This window comes from Euprymna scolopes, chromosome 38 (genome assembly GCF_053919585.1).
Source record: "Euprymna scolopes isolate OS-2025 chromosome 38, ASM5391958v1, whole genome shotgun sequence".
Classification (NCBI taxonomy): Eukaryota; Metazoa; Mollusca; class Cephalopoda; order Sepiida; family Sepiolidae; genus Euprymna; species Euprymna scolopes.
This window is the reverse complement of record NC_136519.1, coordinates 54,571,994-54,599,288: the sequence shown is the minus strand read 5'-3', so window position 1 is coordinate 54,599,288 and position 27,295 is coordinate 54,571,994. Positions and strand designations below refer to the sequence as shown.

At 35.7% G+C, this 27,295-nt stretch overlaps 1 protein-coding gene across 1 annotated transcript in view; it reads left to right on the top strand.

Annotated features, from left to right (window-relative positions):
* The first annotated feature begins 15,995 nt into the window (after positions 1-15,995).
* Positions 15,996-27,295, top strand: part of LOC145263146 (iron-sulfur clusters transporter ABCB7, mitochondrial-like) — a 103,544-nt gene continuing 92,244 nt past the window's right edge. Inside the window, exons 1-3 of the mRNA XM_080120121.1 lie at positions 15,996-16,202; positions 25,818-25,892; positions 26,395-26,598. Coding sequence (XP_079976247.1) covers positions 16,053-16,202; positions 25,818-25,892; positions 26,395-26,598 — 429 coding nt within the window. The 5' untranslated portion in view covers positions 15,996-16,052. The remainder of the gene's footprint in view (positions 16,203-25,817; positions 25,893-26,394; positions 26,599-27,295) is intronic.

Below are 27,295 nucleotides of genomic sequence, written 5' to 3'. Positions count from 1 at the left end.
AGAACTTTTAACATAGACGTGTGAACTCAAAATATTTCTCAACCAATGAACATCATTGCATGCTCCAAAATTAACACTTGTATGTGAAAGTAGTAAGCTGATGCAAAGTTAGAAACTTTCATTAAAAAATCCAAAAGCTAGAGAAATGGACATGACATTGTATGTGTGTGTTCGTGTGTGTGTGTGTGTGTGTGTGTGTGTGTGTGTGTGTGTGTGTGTGTGTGTGTGTGTGTGTACATTTTTTTTGCATGTCACCGGCAAAGGCTTTTTTCGGTGGGGGGGGGAAGGGCGGGAGTTACTATTTCTTAGAACTTTTTATATACTCCCTGGATTATAATATCTCCAATTTACAAAACGAGGTCATCTCTATCTTTTATTTGAGCGACTTTCATGTTACAAAATACAAAATTGTGTTGTGATTTCATTTCTCTATGGCATGATGTTTGACCTAGAAAAGCAGACGTTGACGTTCATTTAAGCACCTGCTTTTTTAACCTTTTAATTTCAGTTATTCTCACTTCTTTGCCTTCTGAGCGTTGTGGTCAGGCTTTCTTTTGTGCCTTCGCCTCAAGGGTTCGGGTTAAAACCTACCAAAACATTTTTTTCTTTTCTTGTACACCACCAAACACCTGGGCAAAGGCAAAGGTGGTGTATGCGTTTTTGTATGTCTGTGAAAGGCTTTTTTGGGAGGAGGGGTTCTCAAGAAGATTACTATTTTAGAGAACTTTTTATATACTCCCTATGGGTTTGAGATTAATAGTACATTATTAGTAAATAAGTTTGGAGTTGAAATTAATTGTAAATTAATCGCTAATACTTTTGGTTTTTAGATTAATAGTACATTATTAGTAAATACGTTTGGAGTTAAAACTAATTGTAAATTAATCGCTAATCATTTTGGTTTTGAGATTAATAGTACATTATAAGTAAATACGTTTGGAGTTGAAATTAATTGTAAATTAATCGCTAATACTTTTGGTTTTTAGATTAATAGTACATTATTAGTAAATACGTTTGGAGTTAAAACTAATTGTAAATTAATCGCTAATCATTTTGGTTTTGAGATTAATAGTACATTATAAGTAAATACGTTTGGAGTTGAAATTAATTGTAAATTAATCGCTAATACTTTTGGATTATAACATCTACGATTTGCAGACGTCGTCTCTACATCTATTTTGATCAACTTTTTTAAAATTCCCTCTATTTCGTCCTTTGGCATGTTTGTTCGTCTTTTTCGTATAAAAGCAAAACTAATCGGAGCAAAGTAGGCTGCCTGGCTTTTCGGCCGCGACCTCCAGAAAGGCAATTAGCTCTGATCAATGTTGGGGAAACCCTTCATATCAAGCAATTGCTATTCATTTGGAGAGCCCCCCCCCCTTCTTGGGGGGGGAGCTGGTTTTCCCCAACATTTCTGCACCTGCGTGTTTCTTAATTTATTCACTTCAAGTCAACTTTTTGATTGACATCGATAAATTTGAATGCTTTACACTTCCTGTCGTATCTTAGCATAGCAGTAAGATCTCAGCTTTTTTTTCACTTTCTTTTCCACCTTCATGTCACGGGTTTGAGCCGGCCTTTTTTTCCTTTTTTTTTTTACATAGGCGTCACCACTTATCAAGGCCGATAGGCCACTCAAGGATAAGGGTTAAAGAGTGTACAGCAGTCAAAAGGACAATATAGTAATCGATGTAATGAAAGTTCGGTAAATTTGTTAACTAAAGTGGAACGGCTCATCAGAAACTTGTTCACATTGGACTTGAAGACAACCATATTATAGACAGCTGGAAAGCAGGAAAACAGAAGACAATTCCACAGGCGTGCAGTTCTAAGAAAGAAGCTTTGATCATGGAATCTATGTTTAGGTTTAGGCACAGATAAAGAGTGGAGGGAATTATTGATAGTGTTTTCAGCTAGACGAGTGTTTCTTGTGAAAGTTTGGCAAGGGAGAACCATAGATTGAAACTCAGTCGAACACTTTCTATGAAAATAACGATAAGGCAGAGACAAACTCGCAACATCTCTTCTGTGAGATAGAGGTTGCAACAAAGAGAAAAGGACATCTCCCACCAGGCCACAAAGTCTATTTTGAACTCTATCAAGGTAGGACAAGTCTTTTCTAGCAGCTCCTGCCCATATGTGGCAACAGTATTCCATCCTTGGACGTATCTGGCTCTTATATAGATAGAGAATTGCATCAGAAGTGAGATATCTACTGGATCGATAGAAGGATCCCACGATTTTTCCAGAGGCCTTGGCAACAGATTTGATATACGTATTCCATTTAAGATCAGGAGTAAAAGTCAAGCCCAGAAGCCTGTCAAAACTTGAGACCTCCCCAAGACGAGAGCCATTCATTTTAATTGATGCCAGATGGGGATCAGAACGTTGATGATGTAAAGATAGAAGCTTGGTTTTAGATGCATTAAAAGTAACCAGCCACTCCTTTCCCCATTGTACAACGTGATCAAGATCAGAGGAGAGAGAATCGGAGAGAACTTGGTCGTTTACTGTCTTAGATGTGCTACCATAGATGGTAGTGTCATCAGCAAAAATGTCTACGAATGATGTAAGGATATGATTTGGAAGATCATTAATGTAGATCAGGAAAAGAGTTGGGCCCAGGATGGACCCCTGAGGAACTCCAGCATTAATACTGTGAGTTTCTGATTTTTTCCCATCAACAACTACTCTTATGGACCTATCAGAGAGAAATGATTTAATAATTGAGAAGACATTTCAAACTATGGTATAGCTGGAGATCTTATGAAGTAAACCTTTATGCCATAGCCTATCAAAGGCCTTATATATGTCAAGAGCAATTGCCCTAAAAAGGTTGCCTCTGTCGAGAGATTCGCTAATCCTATGAGATATAACTGTAAGCACATCTGCTGTAGATCTAGCAGAACGGAAACCATATTGTGTGTCACTAAAAAGGTTTATTTTTGCTGAGATGGTTGATTACTTCTCTATTTAACACAGATTCCAGCAACTTACTCATGACGCACGGGAGATTATTGGCCTGTACTGAGAGGGGATGGACGATCGCCTGAATTCTTAAATGCAGGGCATACTAATGAGATTTTCCAGGGTGATGGGAAGCAATTCTCCTTAAGACAACGTTTAAACAGTTTTGTAAGTATGGGCGCTAGTTCTGATACTGATACTGTTGCTTTTCCAAACACCCAGGCAATGCCAGGCATCCCCGCTAGTCTATAATATGAAAGCGAAAATGTATGTGTGTTTGTGTGCATGTGCATCTTTTTTTTGTATGTCCGCCAAAGGCTTTGGGCGGGGGGCGTCGGAGGGGTCACAAAATCTTACAACTTTTTAAATACTGTCTAGATTTTGTACCTGTCTAGATATATGTCTGATTTACGAAACAAAGTTGTCTGAATCTTTTATTATGTTACAAAATTTGCGCTGTGATTTCATTTTCTCTACTACTTTGGCATGATGTTTGACCTAGAAAACCTCACGTTTACGTTCGTTTAACCACCTGCTTTTTTAAATGTTTAATTACACCCTTCCTCACTTCTCTGCCCGTGTAGCATTGTGGTAAGTTGCCAGGTTATTTGCCTCAACGATTCGGGTTTGAGCCTACCTACCTACCAAAGTTTTTTTTTCTTTTACACCCGGGCAACACCAAGCACCCCTGTTAGTCTATATATATAAAAGCGAAAATGTATGTATGTATGTATGTATGTATGTATGTATGTATGTTTGTATGTGTGTTTGTATGTCGCGCAAAAACTTTCGACACGAGTCATGGATTTTCACGAGATTGATATCATTTTAAAGCTGGATCCTTCGCCCGACAAATATCGAAAAATTGGCCAAAAACGTTAATTCCTTCATCCTAAAATCATCAGTTTTCTACAGGAAGGGGTCAGCAAAAACCGTCCTCTCATGACAAATTTGCTTCTACGCATGCGCAAATGACGCCGGAACATGATTTAGTTTAAATATAAAAAAACGACCTTATTTTGTCAATGTCGTCTTAGCTCAGTTAATTAGAGCGCAGCCTCATTATCTAATGGTTGTGGGTTCAAATTGTGGTGTGAGATGTCTTTTTTTTTCTTTTTCTTTTTTTCTATTTTTCAAGGTTTAATATTGAAACTGGGTTATTTAAGCCATTTTTCACATTCTATGTTTTTTTGTTTTTATTTTTCAGATTTTTTAAAGAAGTTTTAACGTTCGTTTTTCTGTTTTCTTTTTTTTTTTTTACAAGGTGGTCACCACTTATTTTGTTTTTCCGATTTTTACATTTAACATCGTTCGTTTGCCTTACGTTAGTTTTTTTTGGTGTTTTCTTTTGATTTTTTTAAGTTTTAACATTTTTTTATATAAAATATTTAATAATTTAATATTTAATATTTAAAAATATTTACTTCGCTTATTCTTATGTTTTGATTACCCCCTCCCCCTGCCCGAGCACACACCTCTAAACACCCAGGCAACACCAGGTACCCCCCGCTAGTATATGATAAATCTCATCTGTCTGTTTAAATATATGTAAGTATGTATGTATGTTTGTATGTCTGCCTAAAACTTTTGACAGAAGCAACAGATTTTCACAAGATTGGTATCGTTTTGAAGCTCAACCTTTCGGACGACAAATATAAAAAATTGGCTAAAAACATTAATTCCTTCACCCTCAACTGAGAACTTTTCTTTTTTTTTCCACTGATATTTTCGAAAGTCATCCCCTCTTTTCGATTGTCTAGCCTTAATTTAAACCTATGGCACTTCCAGTTTGGCAATAGATGCAACAACAAAGACATCACGTTTTGTTTTTTTTAACCTTCTTTTTCTCCTTCACGTTACGGGTTCAAGCCTGCCTGCCTACTACCACTTTTTTCTCAACACGCACCTCCAAATACCCAGGCAACGCCAGGCACCCAGGCTAGTGATATATAATAAGATGATTTATGTGCTCTTGTGGGTGGTTTCTACCATATGAGGTTGGACAGCGTCATCTTACATTCTCCTACATGGGATTTGATCAACCATGGAGGAAACATGTTTTCACATTCCTGCTATCTGTGTCTCACCTACTGGTGTCTTAGCAACTGGTGTTCCTTTTGTTATCCCCCTACTAACCTTCAAATGGCACACGTCAAAATTTGAGCCCAATTGGGTTATTAGTTTACAAATTATACTTATTTAGGTAAAACTACTGTCGCAAATTTTTTAAAACAATGGACAAATCTGAATCACATGTGCTGATAAATAATTGCTTTCTGGTGGAAGAAATACTGTTCAATCAAAGCAATGGCATGATATATGTTTTGGATTCTTCTCCATCAGAAACAATAGTTCAGTGGTGGTATGCTGATTTTAAATGCACTTGTATAGGCACAAGTGATGCTGAATATCCATGTCACTATCAATCGGCAGTTGTCCTGGAAAACAGAAAAAACGTTTTGTCTGAGTATACAGAAGTACACATCATAATTTTAAAGCCACAACTGTCATGAATTTCTAACCAATTTTACATGTAACTAGAGTTATAATCTCTCGGTAGATCCATTTTTCCTTAAACAGGTACAGTGCTGGCAAAAAGAAAGTGCAGTTTAAAAAACTGTAAATTTAAGCTAAATTTAATGTAACTGTTTAAACAACCTATTCCTCATTTAATTCGCCTTTTATTCCTCTATAATTTTACCTGTTCATATTTTACTTTTAATTGAAATATTCTAGTGTTCACGCCAATTTAAAAGAATTAACTTCAAATTGAGGAGGCAAAAAGAAAGTCTGCAGCAACAAATTCACTTAAAATCAGCTTAAATTATCGCCCTAAATCCGTTTAAAATATCTACCAACAGGCAACAAAGCATCTCTAATCATAGTTGTTGTTCTTCCAGGTTATACAACATAACATTTAGTCCGTATGCCACGACTTTCTCTTAGTAATCGTCATGAGCTCATTAATTTCCACCTTTCTGGTTTATCCAATCAAGAAATCGGCCGCAGATTGAAATGTGATGAGAAAACCATACGAAAAACTGTGCAAAAGCACCAAAACACCGGCAGTGTTCATGATGTCCCTAAATCTGGTCGTACTAGAGTTACTTCTAACAAGGAAGACAATGCTATCAAGATCTTCAGCCTAAGAAAGATTTGAAATGGCTCCCCAAATCCAACAACAGTGCAATCTTGTTAAAAAGTTCTCTCTTTCTACTGTCAAGAACAGATTAAAGGAATTTAATTTGTGTGGATATGTTGCAAGACACAAGCCAATGATTTCTGTAAGGAACAGAAAGCGCCGTCTGAACTTCGTCAGATGCAATGAAGATCATGACTCTACATATTAGTCAAAAGTGCTTTTTAGCGACGGAAGCAAGTTCAATAGGCTAGGTAGTGATGGTAGGCAGTACGTCCGTCGGAGGAAAGACGAAGAATTTAATCCTAGGTGCTCAGTTTCAATGCTGCAAGGTAGTGGAGGTTCAGTTTTGGTGTAGAGCATTATTAGTACCAATGGTCCAGAGCCTATAGTTCGCTTGCAAGGTCGAATTAATTCGATCAAGTACATTAATATGTTGACTCAGCATTTTGTACCCTACTTTGGTCGGAATTTGGATAATAATCCCATTTCATGCAGGATAATGCTCCTATTCACACAGATGGCAATGTCAAGAGGTTCTTGGAAGAGCACGATATTCTGTGTTTGGATTGGTCTGCACAATCTCCAAACCTCAATCCTATTGAAAACATACAACATTACATCAACCAACAGCTATGCAAGGATAAAATTTCAAATTTGGAAGAACTTTGGACAAAAATTAAAGAAAAGTGGGATGCCGTTTCCCCGGAGTATTGCTTTTTTTTTTTTTTTTACATAGGCATCACCACTTATCAAGGCGAAGAGGTCACTCGAGCATAAGGGTTAAAGAGTGTACAGTAGAAATAGTAATCGTTAGTAATTGAGATTTGGTAAGTTTCTTAACTTATATGGAACGGCTCATCAAAAACTTGTTTACGTTAGACTTGAAGACAACCATATTGAAGTCAGCTGGAAAGCAGGAAAATGGAAGACAAATTCACAGGCATGCAGTTCTAAGAAAGAAGCCTTGCTCATGGAATCTAAGTTTAGGTTTAGGCATAGATAAAGAATGGGGGAAATTAGTGATAGTGTTTTCTGCTAGACGAGTGTTTCTTGTGAAAGTTTGGTGAGGGGGGACCATAAATTGGAGCTCAGCCGAGCACTTTCCATGAAAATAACGATAAGGCAGAGAAAAACTCACAACATCTCTTCTGTGAGAAAGAGGTTGCAGGGAAGAGAAAAGGATATCCCCTACGAGGCTATGAAGTCTATTTTGCACTCTATCAAGACAGGCTAAGTCCTTTCTAGCAGCTCCTGCCCAAATGTGGCAACAGTACTCCATCCTTGGACGTACCTGGCTCTTATATAGATAGAGAATTGCATCAGCAGTGAGATATCTACTGGATCGATAGAAGGATCCCACCATTTTTCCAGCGGCCTTGACAACGGATTTAATGTATGTGTTTCATTTAAGATCAGGAGTAAAGGTTAAGCCCAGAAGCTTGTCAAAACATGAGGCCTCCTCAAGACGAGAGCCATTCATTTCAATTGATACCAGATGGGGATCAAAGCGTTGATGATGTAAAGATAAAAGCTTGGTTTTAGATGCATTAAAAGTAACAAGCCACCTCTTTCCCCATTGAACCACTTGCTCAAGATCAGAGGTGAGAGAATCAGAGAGAACTTTGATATCTCAAGAGCAATTGCCCTAGAAAGGTAGTCTCCGTTGAGAGATTCGTTAACCCTAAGATATAACTGTAAGCACATCTGCTGTAGATCTAGCAGAACGGAAACCATATTGCGTGTCAGTAACGTTATTTTTGCTGAGATGGTTGATTACTTCTCTATTTAACACAGATTCCAGCAACTTATTTATGACGCACAGGAGACTTATTGCCCTGTACTGTGAGGCAGATGAGCGATCACCTGAATTCTTAAATATAGGGCATACTGATGAGATTTTCCAGGGTGATGGGAAGCAATTCTCCTTAAGACGTTTAAACAGTTTTGTAAGGATGGCCACTAGTTCTGGGTGAAGTCTTTTGAGTACTATAATTGGAATACCATCAGGGCTGGAATCAAGGTTTTTGATTAGCTTGGCAACATCACATACAGATATTTGTATATCACATAGCGTGTCTTCTGATACAGGAGGAAATATTGGAGGTTGGCGGCCTTGGTCGCAAAGAGTAGAATTAGCTGCAAAGTTCTTGGCAAAGAGTTTGGCTTTGTCTGATGCTGACAAGATTACCTCTGGTCCATTTATGAGAGTTGGTATAGAACACGCGCTTCTGTTCAGGATTCTGTTTGCTATTTGCCAAAACTGGTGGGAAGCAAGCCACTACTCAGCTACTTTGGACTTGACGAACTGAGCATACAACTCTCTTGCGTTCTTTATTACTTTTTTACAGTGGCTGCTGGCAGTCCTGAAAGCGACTTTAGTCTCAGTACATCTAGTACATTGGAAACAATGGAAAAGGTGATTCTGTGCGCAATAGCAGCAGCACATTCAGGAGAGAACCATGGCTGACTGTTAGGTTTTTGTTGGAATTTTTTCGAGGGTATGAAACGGTCTATACCTATAATTAACCATTCTGTCAGCTCTGATACTATAGAGGATACATGCTTTTTAAACATGGAATGCAGAGGTAGATCTGATATAAATGTGTGGAAGCTATCCCAGTCAGCCATAGAGAATCGATATACTGTACAATGGAGAGGTACATCTGGGGGCTTATTACATTTCATTTTTATTTTAACTGATACAACAGAGTGATCAGAAGATCCCAGATGAGACAGAACGGAAGCTGAACACAGTTGCATACTGGCCGTCAGTATCGGGCACATGGGTGAGTTTGTGAACAATCTGAGTGAGGTCATAAGCAATGGAGAAATCATGACAGAACCTCCCCTCATCATTGGTCTTATTTGAGTGAAGGATAAGCAGATAGGACATGGTCAATTTTCTCAGATATGCTTTTAAAGATAGTAACTCTGCTGTTGTGGGGGCGATAGAGAGCAAATATAAATGCAGTAGTTTGAGCAAGTGCAATCCGGAAGCACATATAGGGTCAGTTAGGATCTTCTCTGGAGATGTCCCTACCACATGGCAAGCCATCCTTTATATAGGCACACATTCCATGCCCATGGCGATCTTGGGGGTCATATTTGGAAATTAAAATAGAGTATCCTTTAATTACGAACTCACCTAGGGAAATAGTCTGTCCAATGCCAATTTCGCTTAGAAATAATATGTCTGGTTTAGTTCCCTGTAATTGGGTTTCAACCTCTGGAAGTTTAAAACGTAGACCACTGATGTTAGAGAAGGAGACATTAGACGTTAGAAGTTGGAAATCCGGGTTTAATTGTGTATTTTTTATTGCTGCAGTCTAATTCAAGGAATTCCAAAAAGATTGCTTGCTGTCAAATTGCAGAAGGGCTATTCTACTAAATATTAACTAGTTCATCGTGTTCCTATTGTATTTATGTTGCATTAATGTTCTAAAGTTACATTTGAATAACACTTTTCCATTGTGCGGACTTTCTTTTTGCCTCCTCAATTTGAAGTTATTCTTTTAAATTGACGTGAACACTAGAATATTTTAATTAAAAGTCAAATATGAACAGGTAAATTTATAGAAGAATAAAAGGCCAATCAAATGAGGTATAGGTTGTTTAAACAGTTACATTAAATTTAGCTTAAATTTGCAGTTTTTGAAAAAGTTACAAGTGCGGACTTTCTTTTTGCCGCCTATCAGCCTTTAATATAACAGTAACAACAGCCTTTTGTCTGTTTCTATTTATCACATCACCTCCCCGTTACCAGCACCAGGAAGAACTAGTCTATGGGTTTAATATAGGGATACCCAGCTGTCATAAAAATAGCACTTTGAATTAAAACAAGAAAAAAAATGCCCAGTTGAGAAGGAGTTCTCTTCTCTCAGACGACAAGAGATTTTAGCCTGAAAAAAAAAAAAAATATTTACCTTTCTTCCCACAGAAAGTGGTTTAGGGAGTTGAGTTAGTGCTTTTCGGGCACTCCCTAATAAAATAAATTATTCAACACAAGCTACTGAATAAACGAACAAACAACTTCGTAAACCTTAACAAGGAAAAGGTTTATTGAAGCGAGTCAGGGTAAGATGCCAAAAAAGATATAACTCGGATAAAACTTGTCTGCCTTTGCCCGGTAGTTATTCCCAAGTGGGAATCGTTGATACTGGTGTAGGCAGAGAGAGAGAGTGAGGAAACAGGTTCGCTCTCTTTGGCATCTGGCTGGAAAAGAAAAAAGGAGGAGTTTTTCTCGTCCGGAACGGAAGCAGTTAGAGTTCCTTAGGGGGTAAGGAAGGTCCCAGCGCTATGCCTCTGATTGATCAATATGTGCCATATCGCACAGTCAGGAGAGGCACTGACGCACAAGAAAAAGAGTTCTATTTGTTTCTGCTACAGTGGATATGATACCAAGTCCTTATTTAGTTAAACACAAGGTCATTTTTTTAAGTGAGAGATATCCAACTTCCCTCCAAAATGGCACTTTGGATGGAACTGTAGCAGTTACATGATAAAATGATCTATTTTCTCTTATGTGCATGCAATCCCTTGCGTGCTAGTGGGTTGTGATTTGCTTGTCATAAATAGACAAGCCCAGGCTCTTGCAATGACACACAACCGATTAGCACATCACTGTATATGTGCAACACTGCTTTCTGTGCAAACTTGGATGCACACTAAATACAACAGTTTCTTGCAAATTATTTTTCTTTTACCCATATCCACCCCAAACAAGGCAAATTGTCACTGAAGCGGTGCCTACATGAACACTAAATATGAAGTTGAGCAGCAAGATGCCTGTCCACATTAAACTTAAACTTCTGTATGTTAATACAGTCAGGGAGGCAGGATACAGGGAGGGAATTCCATAGTCTAGTAGTTTGAGGGAAGAAACTTTCAGAGTAGAAGGGTCTCTGACATTAGATGACTGCCATAGTGAAGGCGTGGGATTTTGCTGTTTGTTGGGTTAATCAGTGGTATTTACATTGAGAGAACACGTACCATAAGTTCATCAGATAACATTACATTAATTAAAATATTTGTAAAACAAACATAGGGATGCAACATTGCAGTGATGGGACAGGGGTTGAACTTGGTTGACAGTGCAAGATTTATTAGATTGAAGACTCTTTTGATGTACCGACACATATACGGTAACAATATTCCTTGCATGGGCGAATGGTGGCTTTGTATAGGATACTTGCAAATATATTTTTCTAATGCAGTAGAGGGAGCCTACCTACTTTGCAGCAGTCTTGGTAATGTCTGCTATGTATGTATGTGACAGGACACCATTTTACAGGACAAAAATTACACATTTTCAAAAATAGCTAACAAAACAAAAAAGTGTGAAAAAAAAAAATTTATTTAATAAATAAGTGTACAACAAATAAATGTTACCAAATGCAAGCTAAGTTACTCTTTTACCTGCATAATTTTTTCTGTTTTACCTTATTTTAAAGTGATTTTTTGACTTAAGAATAAAGGCAATGTAAAACCTGTCAAGTTAAAACAAAAACCAAAATTAGATTAGAGCTATAAATGAGTTTCTATAATCGTTTGAAAATCGAAAATTAAACAAAATACTGGTAGAACATTACATTTTTGCACGATTGATGAAATTTATCAAATGTGTTTCGATCAGTATTTTCGATTTTTGAACTCAATTATGGCGCTAATGAGACCACCATTTTTTCTGTGTATATTTATTTTTTCACAACTTTTTGCTTTGCCTGCAATCTTTGAAAATGCCCCCAAATTCAAATTGTCACAGTCAAGAAAAATTTCTCTCCTTCTGACCTAAAACACAACAGATATTACACTTTGAAGCTAATGTGAAACATCTAAAGACCTTCCAAAAGGGGCACTCTAAATGTCTGCAAAATTTATTGCAAGTGAACTTGTTGGCATTCCCTAGAGAGAGAGAGAGAGAGAGAGAGAGAGAGAGAGTGTGTGTGTGTAGCCCACCGATAGTAAACAATCTCCAGAAGAAGAAGAAGAAGGAAATAATGCCTGGCAAGGTCACTCTCTAGAAGAGAACAGAAAAAAAAGAACCATGCTCGGGTGGTGGCTAAATCGTCAAGTGATGCAAGTGATTCCTGGGGAACTTGCTACCTGGTAACTGTTTTATTCTCTCTATGTTTCATTTAATCCCATTTTATTATGCTTGTGTGTGTGTGTGTGTGTGTGTGTGTATTTGTGTGTGTGTGTGTGTGTGTGTGTATTTGTGTGTGTGTGTGTGTGTGCGTGCGTTCATTCCCTATACACTCTTAAACGACTGGGCCAATTAATTTTGAAGAGAGAGAGAGAAAGAGAGAGAGAGAGAGAGAGAGAGAGAGAGAGAGAGAGAGAAGGGGGTGCAGGCCACCAACAAAAGAAGAAGGAAATAATGCCTGGGAAGATCACTATCTAGAAGAGAACAGAACCATGATAGTGTAGTGGCTGAATTGGCAAGTGATTCAAGTGGTTCCTATGGATGCTAAAGGGCAAATCCTTTAATTGCTGCTCTCTATCCTTTTTTTTTTTTTTTTGCTTTGTTTGAACTCGCTTTTCTCCACAACTTTAAAACTAGGAAATTTTCACAAGAACGTGTTAACTCAAAACATTTTCAACTAATAAAAATCTTTCTAAACTCCAAAAAATAAAATCTACATATTGAGTTGTAAGACATGTTTAACTTCAAAAGAGTTTCTGATGGTTAGTTATTCTATGTAAGTCTTGGAGATGATGAATTATCAGTGGAGAGCTGTTCTGTACAGGTTCCGAACTTTATAATTTTACAGGCAAAAAGCAAAAGACCCTTCTCGTGTTGACATGAAAAAAAAATGTGCAAGGTTTAATTTTTATGGAGCAATCTGTTTTCTGATTGGTTGATAGCAGAACGTGAATTAATTTGATCGTGGCTGTTAAGGTTATATTGTGATGCGATTTGCAATAAAATTCTAATTGTCATTAGGTTTGTGGTCAATGGAAACGTAGAAAAATATTCTTTACCGTAAATCTGAGAGTATCCTTTAGCAACAAATCTAACTTTGTACTGTTCAATGCTTGATGCTGTAGTCTTTTTTGTAAAGACCCACCTTGCAGAAATTATATGTTTATCTTTTGGGAGAGGTACTACCAGATAGGTATTATTTTCTGTTAAAGCATCTATTTCTTTTTTTCATTACTATTTTCCATTGCTGACAATGTTCTGAATTAATTTCTTCATTAAAGCTTCTTAGCATATTTTCCATGGAATAGCAATAGTTGATTTGATAATCTTTCAAATTGTTGATCACAAAAAAATTGGGTCGTTTTCTACTTCTTTGGGGGTAACGTCTGACTTTAACATCAGCATCATCGCTGTCATCATTATTAATACTCTTGTCCCCATCAATGGCGACTTCATTGTCGTCATTTGTTTTATTAATTTGAGGAAATATTAATTCATCCTCTTCATATAATGGATTTTTGTCTTTGAAAATAAATGTGTCTGTGAATTGTACATATTGGATTCTTTTTATTTTATTTTTCTCTGGAAAAAATACTAAATTAGCTGGGCTACCAGTTTTAATATTTAATTTTCTCTTTATCTATAAATGCAAAGCAAGTTGAACCAAATACATGCATTTTGTTTAAATTTGGTTTTCTACAGCAGGAAGCTTCATATGTGGTATTTTGTTAAAGCACCAGTTGCATATATATACAGCAGCCATAAGTGTATATGTCCAGAGGTTTTTGGGGAGTTTTGATTCAATGAGTAGACATCTTGTCATTTCAAAGAGTGTCTACCATGATCTTTCTGCATTTCCGTTTTGGTGAGGCGAATTAGGGGCGGATTTTTCATGTTTGATACAATGGTTCAAAATCTTTATTTGTGAATTCTATACCATTGTCAAAGTGAATACACTTTACTGCACTGTAGAAGGCCATGTCAGCTAAATATTTTTTTTAGTTGCTAGCAAGGTATCAGATCTTTTCTTTTAGAAATAGACCATTGTTGAACCGGAATAATCATCTATAAAATTTGAAGTTTTCTCTGCCCATCAGTTTCACAGGACTGTTCAAGTCACAATGTACCAGTGATAGGATTTTCGTGGCTTTCTTGTCTGGTATCTTGATTTGACACTTTGTCATTTTTCCCTGTGTACAAATGTCGTAGTTTGTCAAGTTTTTTTATGTTTTTATTTTCATTCCATCAACTACAGTCGGCAACTTTTTGATATCAGGAATATTTTAGTACCCAGGTATGTCTTTAAATCATGGCAGACGATTTTTGATGGGACTGCACTATTTAAATAATATAGTCCTCCATTTTCTTTAATGTCAAATACAGTTCCATTCGGTTCATCAGGTTTGATTTACTGGGGCTAAAGTTTATATTTGTACCTTGTTTAATGGTGTCTTGTACAGAAAATATATTTTGTTTAAATTTTGGGATTAGAAGAGGGTTTTCCAGAATACAGAAACAAAGTTCACCTTTATTGTTCCTTAGCAAGATTTTAGCATCGCTTTTCTTCAAAATAATATTGTTTACTCGACTTCTATTGGCCAGCTCTACAAAATGACTCTGAGGGTTAAAGTTGGTATCAAAATTGATAAAATCTGATACCTTCATAATTACATGTGCCATTGCACCACAATCGACAAGAAAATTATTATTGTTTGTTGAAGCATCAAACATACATGAAAATAAAGATGTATGTTCGCTAATGGAGCTCTCCACATTTTTAATGGAGTCCCTTTTGAAAATTTTCTATCTACATTGGAAAATCTTGTGATTAGGTCGCCCACAATTATAGCAAATAATTTTTGTACTTTCCTTAGGAGAAAAATTGTTTTGGGAAAAGTTGCAGTTTTTATTTGAGGTAAAGGTATAATTAAATTTTGGTGTTTTTAAGTGATCGTTTTATTCTCTCAATGTTTCATTCAATCCCATTTTATTATGTATATCGCTATAATCTTTTCAAAATCAAAAATAGCAACATAAGATGGTTTCCCCACGTGTATTTTTACTTCAATTATTATTGGGGAGGGGGGGTGTTCAATAAGTATTTTATTTTTCCTTTTGTTTTTGCGAATTTTAAATATTTCCTTTTCCTTTTATCAACATTTTTCTTTACCAAATCTTTCTTTATTTCAAGAAAAAAGAAAAAACCCAACTTTTTATCGTTTTTTTTTTTTTGAGGGGCATACATGTGTTTCTGATGAGTTGTTTAGTGGGCTAATGCTATTTAATAAAACACGTGTAAGACTTACTTTATAAACAATAAAAAATATATAAATAAAATATTATAAGTGTGAATTAAATACACCAGGTTTTGGAATTATAACTAATTAATTCTTATTAATATTCTATTATTCTTCAGAAAAAGTAGAAGCTATCAGTCCACAAAAAAGATAAATAATAAAAAATAAAATGCATTTAGGCTTGAATACAAAATCCAATTCTCCTCAAAGTTAAAGGCAAAATAGATTCATTGAATGATATAAATAATTAAATGAATGATTTTACTCTACGAAACAGTTGCTGTCAAGAATTGTGTCAACGGATTTAAAGGAATAAATTGTAAGATGGCCAATATCATACAATTTGGAATATAGACTTTTGTCATTTATTAGTTATATGCTTTGTAATCACTGGGGCTGGGGCTATGACAAGAGAATATTCTTATCATTGTTTTGACTCTCGAGTATATATCCGACACAGTTGACTAATCGAGAACCACATCAGTCACATCACTCTATCTAAAAACATATGAGATATATATCCTTCATTTTATTCCTTCGCTAAAACATAACATGTATACTCAAATGGCCTCTACTAAAGCCAGGAACCAGGGAAGCGAGTTTATAATTACAAAACTGGCTATGTCCTTAGGAGACAAGAAAACCGGTTAAGAATGTGCAAAGACACCGCCCAATTACAACAAGGGAGATAAGCAGGAAAACCAAAGTTTTTCCAGGACAAAACATGGCCTTTCGCTTGATTTTGCGGTCAGTGGATACAAACTTGAAAACCTCTTGTAGATTAATACACACTTCTTCAAACCTTGCACCCACGAGAGGAGGGTTTAACCTTTTTTCGAAAAGTTCGCTCCCGAGAATTTGCCTACGTGTCCCGGTAAGAAACAAAACATTTTTTTTATTTTTAAAAATTATTTTTCTGCTTTTCTTCGGGTTGTGTACGTTTTTGGAGTCGCAAAGTCATTTTCGAAAGGTGTTATTTTTATCATACGATTATTTCGATTTGTGCTTTTAAAATTACATTTGCAGTTTAAGGTTTGATGGAATGAAAATAAAAACATAAAAAAACTTGACAAACTACGACATTTGTACACAGGGAAAAGAAAAGTGTCAAAACAAGATACCAGACAAGAAAGCCACGAAAATCCTATTACTGGTACATTGTGACTTGAACAGTCCTGTGAAACTGATGGGCAGAGAAAACTTCAAATTTTATAGATGATTATTCCGGTTTAACAATGGTCTATTTCTAAAAGAAAAGATCTGATGGAACACGGAACACGTACATCAAGTTTGTTGCCAAGGTCGCTGGAAAGATGGTGGGATCCTTCTACCGCTCCAGAAGATATCTCACTACTGATGCAATTCTCTATCTATATAAAAGCCAAGTACGTCCAAGGATGGAATACTGCTGCCATCTCTGGGCAGGAGCTGCTAAAAACAGCCTATCCTGCCTTGACAGAGTACAAAATAGACTTCGTGGCTTAGTGGGGGATGCCCTTTTCTCTATCATGCAACCTCTCTCCCACAGAAGAGACATTGCGAGCCTATCCTTGTTTTATCGTTATTTCCCTAGCAGGTGCTCGTCTGAACTCCAATCTCTGGTCCCCCCCCTCGCCAATCTTTCACGAAAAACACCCGTCTAGCTGAATCCACTGTCAAAAATTTTCCCTACTCTTTATCCGTGCCTAAATCAAAACGTACATTCCATGAACAAAGCTTCTTTCTTCTGCACGTCTGTGGAACTGTTTCGTCTGCCTGCTTTCCACCTGATTACAACCTGGATATTTTCAAGTCCAACGTAAACAAATTCCTAATGAACCAACCGCCCCCTTAAGTAAACACTTCATTAAATCTCCATACTAACGTATTGTACTTGCAATAACCCTTATCCCTGAGTGGCTTCCGGGCCTTGATAAGTGGTGACCACCGTGTAAAAAAAAAAAAAAGAAGAAGATTATTTATTTTTAGGTACTCATGCACTTATTGATCTGTGCTGAACGTTATTATTTAAAAAAGCCATTCTTAACATGGGAAGGGGAGGGTGTTTTGTACCTGTTCTGTACTTTTAACCTTACAATTGAATAAAAGAAAGCATATCATAAAACTTTAATTAAACTTGGAAATACGATTTAAAAAATAGCGCGGATCAGTAAGTGCATTTAGCACCTATTTTTATTTTATTTATTTATTTATTTATTTGAGTCCTATATAGATTACTCCCCATGACGTGCCAAACTTGGCACGGTAAAATTAGGCAACGATTTACAAAAACAGTCAGTTGTTGTCCCACTGAAGACTTACCAGCACAGGGTATTTATTCCGAAAGCCGTTCTTAACATGAGGTTAGGAGTATTACCTCTAAAAAGCAAGTCTTCAGTAGGACAATCAGGCCACATTGAGCACAAAAACAACCGAAAAGTGATAACACAAAATGAAACGGTAAATTTTCAGATTAGGTCCACCACCACCACCAGTCCACTCCACCACCTCCACAATTTTCTTTTAAATGACGACTTTTCGAGGTTTTCGGCCATGCTGAATACGAAAATCGCCTTGAAATTTTGCAGAAATAATTAGTTATCGAGATATAGAATGTTGTATTATACATTGTATTCTTTGGCGGCCATCTTTGTTACGCGCGTAGATTTGTTTATGGCGCGCGCACGCGTGTAAAAACGATGGCCGGGCCGCATAAGAATACAATGCATAATACAACTTTTTATACCTCGATAACAACTTATTTCTGCAAAATTTCAATGCGATTAGCATAATAGAAAACTTATAAAAGAATATTGTGGAGGTGGAGTGAGTGGACCTAATCTAAAAAAAATACCATTTATTGCTTTAGTCATATGCAGCGTTTATTTGTAAATTAAAAAAAAAAAAAATGCGAGAAGATTTTTCGGGCATTTCTTCTTGTTTTCACGTAACACTCGACACTACTTGTTTTGCGAACAGAATAAAGTTTAAGTTAGATGAAAAAAAAAAAAATTACTTATCTTGCCTGATTTAATTTGTCGTTTGATTTTTTTCCGACTTTTTCGTTTTGTTGTCTGTAGTAAAAAAAAAAAAAAAAAAAAAGTTTTTAATGTCCGCTACTTTTTTTTAGGAAGACGAGTTTCATTGGTAAATAATTGGGCGCTTATGTCAACGGATCATTAAATCTAAGGGAGATAACCAGCATAAACATAGCAAAAATGAGCATATTTTGCCAGATATAATTGGGGACGCTGAAATAATTAGAACAATGAAAGAATGTTAAATGAAAAAAAAAAAAAAAAAATTATTACACAAAAAAAAAAAAAAATGATTACACACACAAAAAAGATTACACATCTAATCACTTATAAAAGTAATATTTCTTTTTTAGAATGGTGATTTAACTGAGTGTTAATCTAAAAATTTGTTATTATTTGCATCTTGTTTTTGTTTACAGCAAAGCAAATCAATTTAATAACCCACCCAATTTTTATAATTAAAATAACATTTTAACTTAATTTATAGAGAGAAGGCACAGAATAAGCCATGCCCTCCTCATGTTAAAAATGGTTTTCTAAATAGTAACATTATTTTGAAATTCGTTCGTAACAATGGTAGGACCGGTGTTAAATATTTTGTTCTTACATCGTTTTCTCATTTAGCCTACCAATCGTCGACTATTTTCAACTGTTTATGAAAACTTTAAACTATCATGTTGTATACCAACAATATTGCTTTATCTTAAAATCAAAATAAATCTTTTGTCTTACAATTTTCAATCAATTACAAGGAAAACATTTGAGAAAAATATATACACGGAAATTACCCGGAAATTTGAAATTTAAAAAAAAACACACACAACAAATCTCTAATTAAATACTTATTAATCTTAAAAGAATCGGAATCGGAAATCGTATCGGAAGCAGAAATTTAGAACAGAATTGATAATTGTATTGGAATCGGAAAAATTTTGGAATCGTCCCATCACTGCTATATATTAGGTACAATATAATATTCAATAGAAAATTGGTTCTGTAATAATAAATACGAAATCTGTATGAATTGAAATATATTTAAGCGTGTTTTACAACCCGGTAGTATTTAAATAAAATAAAGATAAGCATACACAAATAAAAATAACTTGAAAATAATGAAGTATGCACAATGCAGTTATTGTCCGTGAACCAGACTGGGTTCAATGTGAAATTGTTTCCATCCAAGTGAGTTTATGAGGGTCTGCAAATGGTTTGTGTGTGTGTGTGCAAATAGAGAGGAAAGGCTTACATACTGTATAGTATGTGTTTTGTAGAGCGCACACATGCTGTTCCCTATTAAATTGTTCCCAAGAGAAGATGAACAATAAAGTTTGAGTAGAATAATGTGTAAGTAGAGAATATAGTTTTGTGTGTGTGTATTGTTTGTCAAGGCCAGGCCCGGATGAAAAAGAAAGAACGAGGGGTGTAGGTGTGGCAGGTGTGTCTGGGGTCAGCTCAAAAAGAGTTAATTTACTGTGCACCGCTTTTTATACCACAGATGGAAATGCCACCTACTGTCATGAAAAGGGGAGATAATTCAGGTCTGACAGCCACTAGTGGGACTCTGTGTAATGTGTTGAACATGTGTAGGTAATGCTACAACATCTAACCTAGGCACTTTTTTATTTTCAATGTGACCATAACCTTGAAGTCTCACAAGGTAACAAAGCTTAACAACCTTAATAGTTTTGCCCTTCAGATAAATTTTATCTACATCCAAGTTTTCATAGTCTTCTTGCATATAAACTGGTTATCTCTCTTAACCTATACGCATTTTCACTGCAATTCTTGTGCACCCAGTATCACAACACATTGAATTGCACCCAACTCCCTAACCCTAACCCTAACCCAACTCCCTTTTCATAAACTGAGCAAACTTTTCTCTTTTTGGTAACTTTCCAACACTACAACCACCAATCATCACGTTGTACTTTCCATAGCATTCCTCCAAGTCTTTACCTTAACAAGTAAGTCTTCCATTGTTTCACAGGCAAGTATTAAATCACCAACATACAGTATCTCTTTGGCAACCTGGACAAAGCTCCCTCGACAATGCTTTTAAGAGACACACAAAAAGCAACAGACATGGTACACAACCTTGATGTACTAATTTAGCATTAAAACTGTCACATAATGTGCTGTTAATTCTAATATAACTTTAAGCTTTTCTGTACATTGCTTGAACAACCTTCAGTAACCACTTGTTTGCCCCTAGTTTATACAAAACTCACCAAGCAATCTCTCTTGGTACTCTCTCAAAAGCTTTCTTTCAATTCACCTGTTATAGGAGAAATGACGAGAGTGTTCAATTACTTGTGCAAGAGCATTTATATACTTTTTATTCAAATAACTATATACATTATTTTCGTCATCCATTAGTGCTTTTGATTTTATAGAAATACTGGAAACTCAACCTGCAGAGTTATAGGTACCAAATGTGACCGTTTCATCAGCCGATCTAATGATTTTTTAAAACTTTTCTAAAATGAAGAGGAATAAAAAAAACAGGTTTTTCCATACCTATTTTACCTGAATTTTTATCGTATTGCTACCTTAGTTTTTGGGTTAATGAAGGGCATGTTTGTTTTTGATGTTTTGGAGATGCAGGATTATAATTTGGATTATTTGGGCGACTATTCTCATCTCGGATGTTATTTTCACAGCATTTTGGATGATTTAACCTTTGACCTTCATGTGCATTTGGTCAGACTCAGTAATCTGTACGGAATTTCAAGCAGAATCTTTTATTTAATTCACGTTTCATATTATCTAAACAAAGGAATCATCTGTTACCAACAACATCAAGCAAAGGTAACAACATCAAGCAAAGGTAACAACATCAAGCAAAGGTAACAACATCAAGCAAAGGTAACAACATCAAGCAAAGGTAACAACATCAAGCAAAGGTAACAACATCAAGCAAAGGTAACAACATCGAGCAAAGGTAACAACATCGAGCAAAGGTAACAACATCGAGCAAAGGTAACAACATCGAGCAAAGGTAACAACATTGAGCAAAGGTAATAACATCAAGCAAAGGTAACAACATCAAGCAAAGGTAACAACATCAAGCAAAGGTAACAACATCAAGCAAAGATAACAACATTGAGCAAAGGTAATAACATCAAGCAAAGGTAACAACATCGAGCAAAGATAACAACATTGAGCAAAGGTAATAACATCAAGCAAAGGTAATAACACTGATATGTATCATGCAATGTCAGTGGAGCTATGAATTTGCTGACTGCAACTCCATACAGAGGTAAAAAACAAAACAAAAAAAAAACCTCTGAAATGAGGCCATTTGTAGGCCATTGGTGGCGACCTCTGATTTGTCAGGATGGAATCCTGGTGACAGAACTATCAGACCCAGCTGAGAAACTTAATCCAATCAATCAATTTATCCACTTTACACGTCCATCATATTATTTTTTTATATCAATTCTCTCCATGCAACACATCCTCAACCCTCACTTTCCAAATTTCATTTCATGCATCATCACATTTAGTATACGTCTGATAGACTCTTCACTTGATTGACAGTGGCAATGCTCTGTTGGTTAATAATGGCAGAAATTCCCCTAAACCTATTCCATCCACTCTCAGTTCTTGCTATTACACTAGCACCTGCTCCTACCTGTGCTCCAATGGTATCACCAAAGTAATAACATTTTTGAATAATCTCAACAACTTCACGATCCACAAATATTTTTCTCTACATTATAGTTCTCATCTCCATTGTATTACATTTCTTGTGCACAAAACTCATCTTTCAGCCTATCAGTAAATGCTATTGCACTTAAGTACCATAAAAAATTGAGCTGCATCTGATTCCTTTTGTACAAACTGAGTATGAGAACTTTGCTTTTTTTACTTTTTTTATTATTGATACCCAAGACAAAAATATAGCAAACAGTATAAAATATATCAAGTAGTGTTTATTGCATCATGAAGTATAAAATTACTGATCCATGTTTCGATTGATACTGTTGCAAGAACCTGATGATTTTACTCTTGTGAGAAGTGAAGGGTCAACGTTGCCATCACATAAAATTATTATTATTATTATTATTATTGTTGTGTGTTATTGACTACTACAGTTCTTTTGATTATTCTACAACTCTCATGGGTATTTGCATGGGGGAGGGATCTACAGGTACAGTTTGTAAGAGTACATTGTGTAGAAGCACTTGTAAAACAATAAGTATGCAACATTACAGCAATTGGGCAAGACTTAGAACTTGGTAGACAGTGCAAGATTAGAAGCTCTCTTTTTGGACCTTGTCTAAGAGAGAGAGACTAGTGGTTGGAGCACCAGCCCAGATGTGACAACAGTACTCCATCCGTGGGCAAATAATGGCTTTATAGAGATATGTTGTATATTGGTTTATATTGGAGATGATATATTAAAACGTGTCATGTGTTATCTAGTGGATGTAAGATATTGTTCTTTTAACAGACAAATAATAAACGTATAAATCGTATGTATGTTGTTTAGCCAGGAGTACATGATATTGACGTGTAAACTGAATAATGTTGTATCAGACTTATCACACAGGATATTTTTACAGTTCATATGTAAGAAGAATAATATATGCCTCATACCTTTTTTTCTTGAAGAGTTCTTCTGTATCTTCCCGCTGCTCCGTGACGAACCATGAAGCGATCAGCACCATCCAATTGAGACATTTGTTCTTATTTGTGAAACCATTAAAACAACTCTTTATATTTTTATAATATAAATTTATTACAGTTGTCTCAAATGGTTTTCACAGGATCTGCAGTTAGTCTACATTTTCTATTCTTACAGCTCGCTCCCTAGCTGTCTGTCCACCCCTGTCTAGAAGTCTGTCCGCTTTGGTGGTCAATCCTCAACTCTCTGAATCTCTCCAAAACTAACTACATCACATGTTCTCTTACGTCACCTAATTACGTGTCTCAGACCAACCTAATGTCCACAGCTAGTTATTTGTTTATTCAAAACCCCAAAATAATGTTTACATATATTTTCTATTTTCACATTCCTTTTGCGATTCACACGTCAATCATTTCTTCCCAAATTTAATTGTTTATTCTTCTAATCATAATAACTGATCCAGCGACCATTCGTCGCTCAAATCAATTAATAAGAATACAATAACAATAATAATAATGTTTTGACCATTGATCCCACTTGCCACAGTTAACAGATACTACGCTATGATCACAGCCTAAAGGGTCATAACATTACAGATATAGCATACTGGCAGGTATGAGTAGTTTACTAGCTCAATAGAAGACCACCACCTTCTTTGTAGCAGACTTGACAGTATCTTCTATGCATTCTAATTCAGTTTGTTTGTGATTGTTCGACTGAAATAGTGATGAGAAAGGTTTCTTATAATTGTTGAAGGAAAAAATGAAATGAAGTACTGTTGTCACATTTGTAGAGGTTCTACTCTAGTGAAGGATGTCCTTTTCTCTTCTCTACACCCTTTTTCTCGCGTTAGATACATTGCTAGTCTTTTCCTACACTATTAATTTTTACATGGTAAATGCTCAACTGAGCTCCAATCTTTGTTTTCCAGCCTCCCCCCCCTCCCTAAAATATTCATAACAAAAACCCTTCTAGCTACAATTACTGTAAAAGATTTTTCTTTCTTCCTTACTTTAATTTATAAGATGGGTTATAACCACAGTAGAAAACCTTGTATCTGTAGAACAATTACTTTTTTTTATCGAGTTGACAATTTGAATTCTGGGTGGTTAAAATTCCAATCAAGACATATTTCCAATTTCTTGTGTGGTTTCTCTTCTTTTAGTAAATTATTTCTCATTTTGAGCAAGACTGTCATTCACATGTATTGCAAACATGCAACCAACTAAACATGCAACCACATAGTGCGTGTTTATAATGGTAAATTTTATATAAATTTTAAAAATACATCCAGAAAATAAAAGATTATAAAAATTACTGTCTGCTTTCAATTTAAGAGAAATTAGTAACATTTCACAAATAACTGGAGATTTCAGGTTTGTTTTTTGGACGTTACAAAGATACTCATTTTCTTCTCCCAGACTTGCAAATGATAATTTTAGCCCAACCAAACCAAAACATAAATCAAACTGAACCATTGGATAAGACTCATATATCCCATTTCTCTCTCTCTCTCTCTCTCTCTCTCTCTCTCTCTCTCTCTCTCTCTGAGAGATACTCAAACCGCAACTGACTGTGAGACTATTAACTGCCAACTGCCTCAATATATAATCACTGAAACTACACTAGGACAGCCATTCACTTGTAAAGGTTATTCTGCTGCCAGTCTATGGACATAAAGCACCTAATGCCTAGGGGTTCCATATTTAGCTGGCTATTATTTTTAGAAAAATTCAAGTAGATCATTATCACAGAAGGGAACCTTGTGTCTGAAGGAATATTACTTTTTCAGAGGCTTCATCTCTCAGCATGGACTCGTATTTCCAAGGAGAAATCAAATTCTGGGGTGTCAAAATGCCAGACTAGACATATTTCCAATTTCTTGTGTTATTTCTTTTTTCTTGGTCAAATAGCTTTCACTTGTAGCAATTTTATTATTAACATGCATTGCAAACATGCAACACACTAAACATGCAACACACTAAACATGCAACACACTAAACATGCAACACACTAAACATGCAACACACTAAACATGCAACACACTAAACATGCAACACACTAAACATGCAACACACTAAACATGCAACACACTAAACATGCAACACACTAAACATGCAACACACTAAACATGCAACACACTAAACATGCAACACACTAAACATGCAACACACTAAACATGCAACACACTAAACATGCAACACACTAAACATGCAACACACTAAACATGCAACACACTAAACATGCAACACACTAAACATGCAACACACTAAACATGCAACACACTAAACATGCAACACACTAAACATGCAACACACTAAACATGCAACACACTAAACATGCAACACACTAAACATGCAACACACTAAACATGCAACACACTAAACATGCAACACACTAAACATGCAACACACTAAACATGCAACACACTAAACATGCAACACACTAAACATGCAACACACTAAACATGCAACACACTAAACATGCAACACACTAAACATGCAACACACTAAACATGCAACACACTAAACATGCAACACACTAAACATGCAACACACTAAACATGCAACACACTAAACATGCAACACACTAAACATGCAGCACACTAAACATGCAGCACACTAAACATGCAGCACACTAAACATGCAGCACACTAAACATGCAGCACACTAAACATGCAGCACACTAAACATGCAGCACACTAAACATGCAGCACACTAAACATGCAATTGGCGAGTGCATGTTTACAATATGATTTCTTTTCTTTTTTTTTTTTTTTTTTTTATTATTTTGCTCAAATCTCTTGCCACTCTTTTAATATCCTATTTTTACTTGTTAGGTTCGTGGATCAAGCAAATCACCAAAGGATCTAAAATCATCAGTTTTTGTACAGTTTAGTAAACTTTTCAAGAAGGTAAGTTTTATCATGCTTCTTTAAAATAACCTCACCATGAATTAAAAAAATTTAATTTTCTAACTAACCCAATGTTTTGGGATGAATAATCCAATGATCATAAACTTTTAGAATCTCTGAGCATCCCGGTAACCAGTATTTTGTGTGTGTATTTTTTAATGAATGGATGAAGGCCAAAAGCCACTTGAGGAATTCTTATGTTGAACTCTGGAATCTATCTGGTATTTTAAACTAAAACCTTTATTTAATCTGTGGAGGTAGATTGTTCTTGTTCTATCAACCATGACGGGGTAGAAGTGTTAAATAAGATTCCCAGAGTTCAACAAGCTACACCTGAAGAAGGCTGAAGGTTACATTGGCCAAAATATGAGAATGGCATCCAAGATAAGTATAGTAGTCCAAACAGTAACAAGCTTTTCACTTTTTTTAAAGTATTATTAAAAAAAAATTATATTTTTAAAGTTAAAAGTGAAAATTAAAAAATATTTTTTTTTTCTTTCAGAAAGTTCCAGCTCCAATTGGAAAGCGAGGATGTTTTCACCCAGGTGCTTCAACTCTTCCTGCCAATGCCATCAATTTAGGGAAAGCAAAAGAAGTGAGTGGTTGGGATATTGTGAAAGCGATTTGTATGTATGTCTGGCCAAAAGGAAAACCCAACATAAAGCTTCGGGTCATTGCAGCAATTGGTTTACTGATTAGCTCAAAGGTAAGTGCTTTTTTTATAATTGGTTGATTAAATCAACTAAATAAGAAAAAGAAAACTAGAAAATTATCAATTCAAAGGTCCTTGTCCAGAATTTATTTTGCATTAAAAAATAAAAAAAATATTTGATTTACATACTTGTGACAGAAAATATCGTATTCCAAAAATCACAAAGTTTTACTTTTATAGAGAAAATCATTTTTAAGTGAATTTGAGTTTTTCCTCCCCATGTTAAGAATGGCTTTCTAAAACCTTGCAAATTTGAATTATTTGGAGTTATTTCCCTTGTTCCTTCAGCCTGTTTGCAAGATGGTGTTGCTGTTTGTTTAACCACAAAATTTGATTTTCTCATTTAAAAATAAATAATAAACTCTGATACATTATGTATAAATCAGTTGTGCTGTGGGTATGTGTGTGTTTGATGCCGTTGTGGAAAAGGACTCTCACATATCGGTTAAGTTCCAGTGTATCAGCTTGAGATCAACTCAGATAATTTGTCAAGACATCATGTTGTTCAGTTAAAGTCAGTTCATCTTGAGTTTGTGCCAATCTCCCTCAGTGGCTCAAGTTTACCTCCCCCCTCATCTGCTTGAAGTAAAACTCTCTTGGGGATCTCTTGAGCTGTAAACTGTTTCTAACAATCCTGACTCCTAAAAATCTTAACTTATGACTAGGGCTATGACAACAGCATATTATTTTC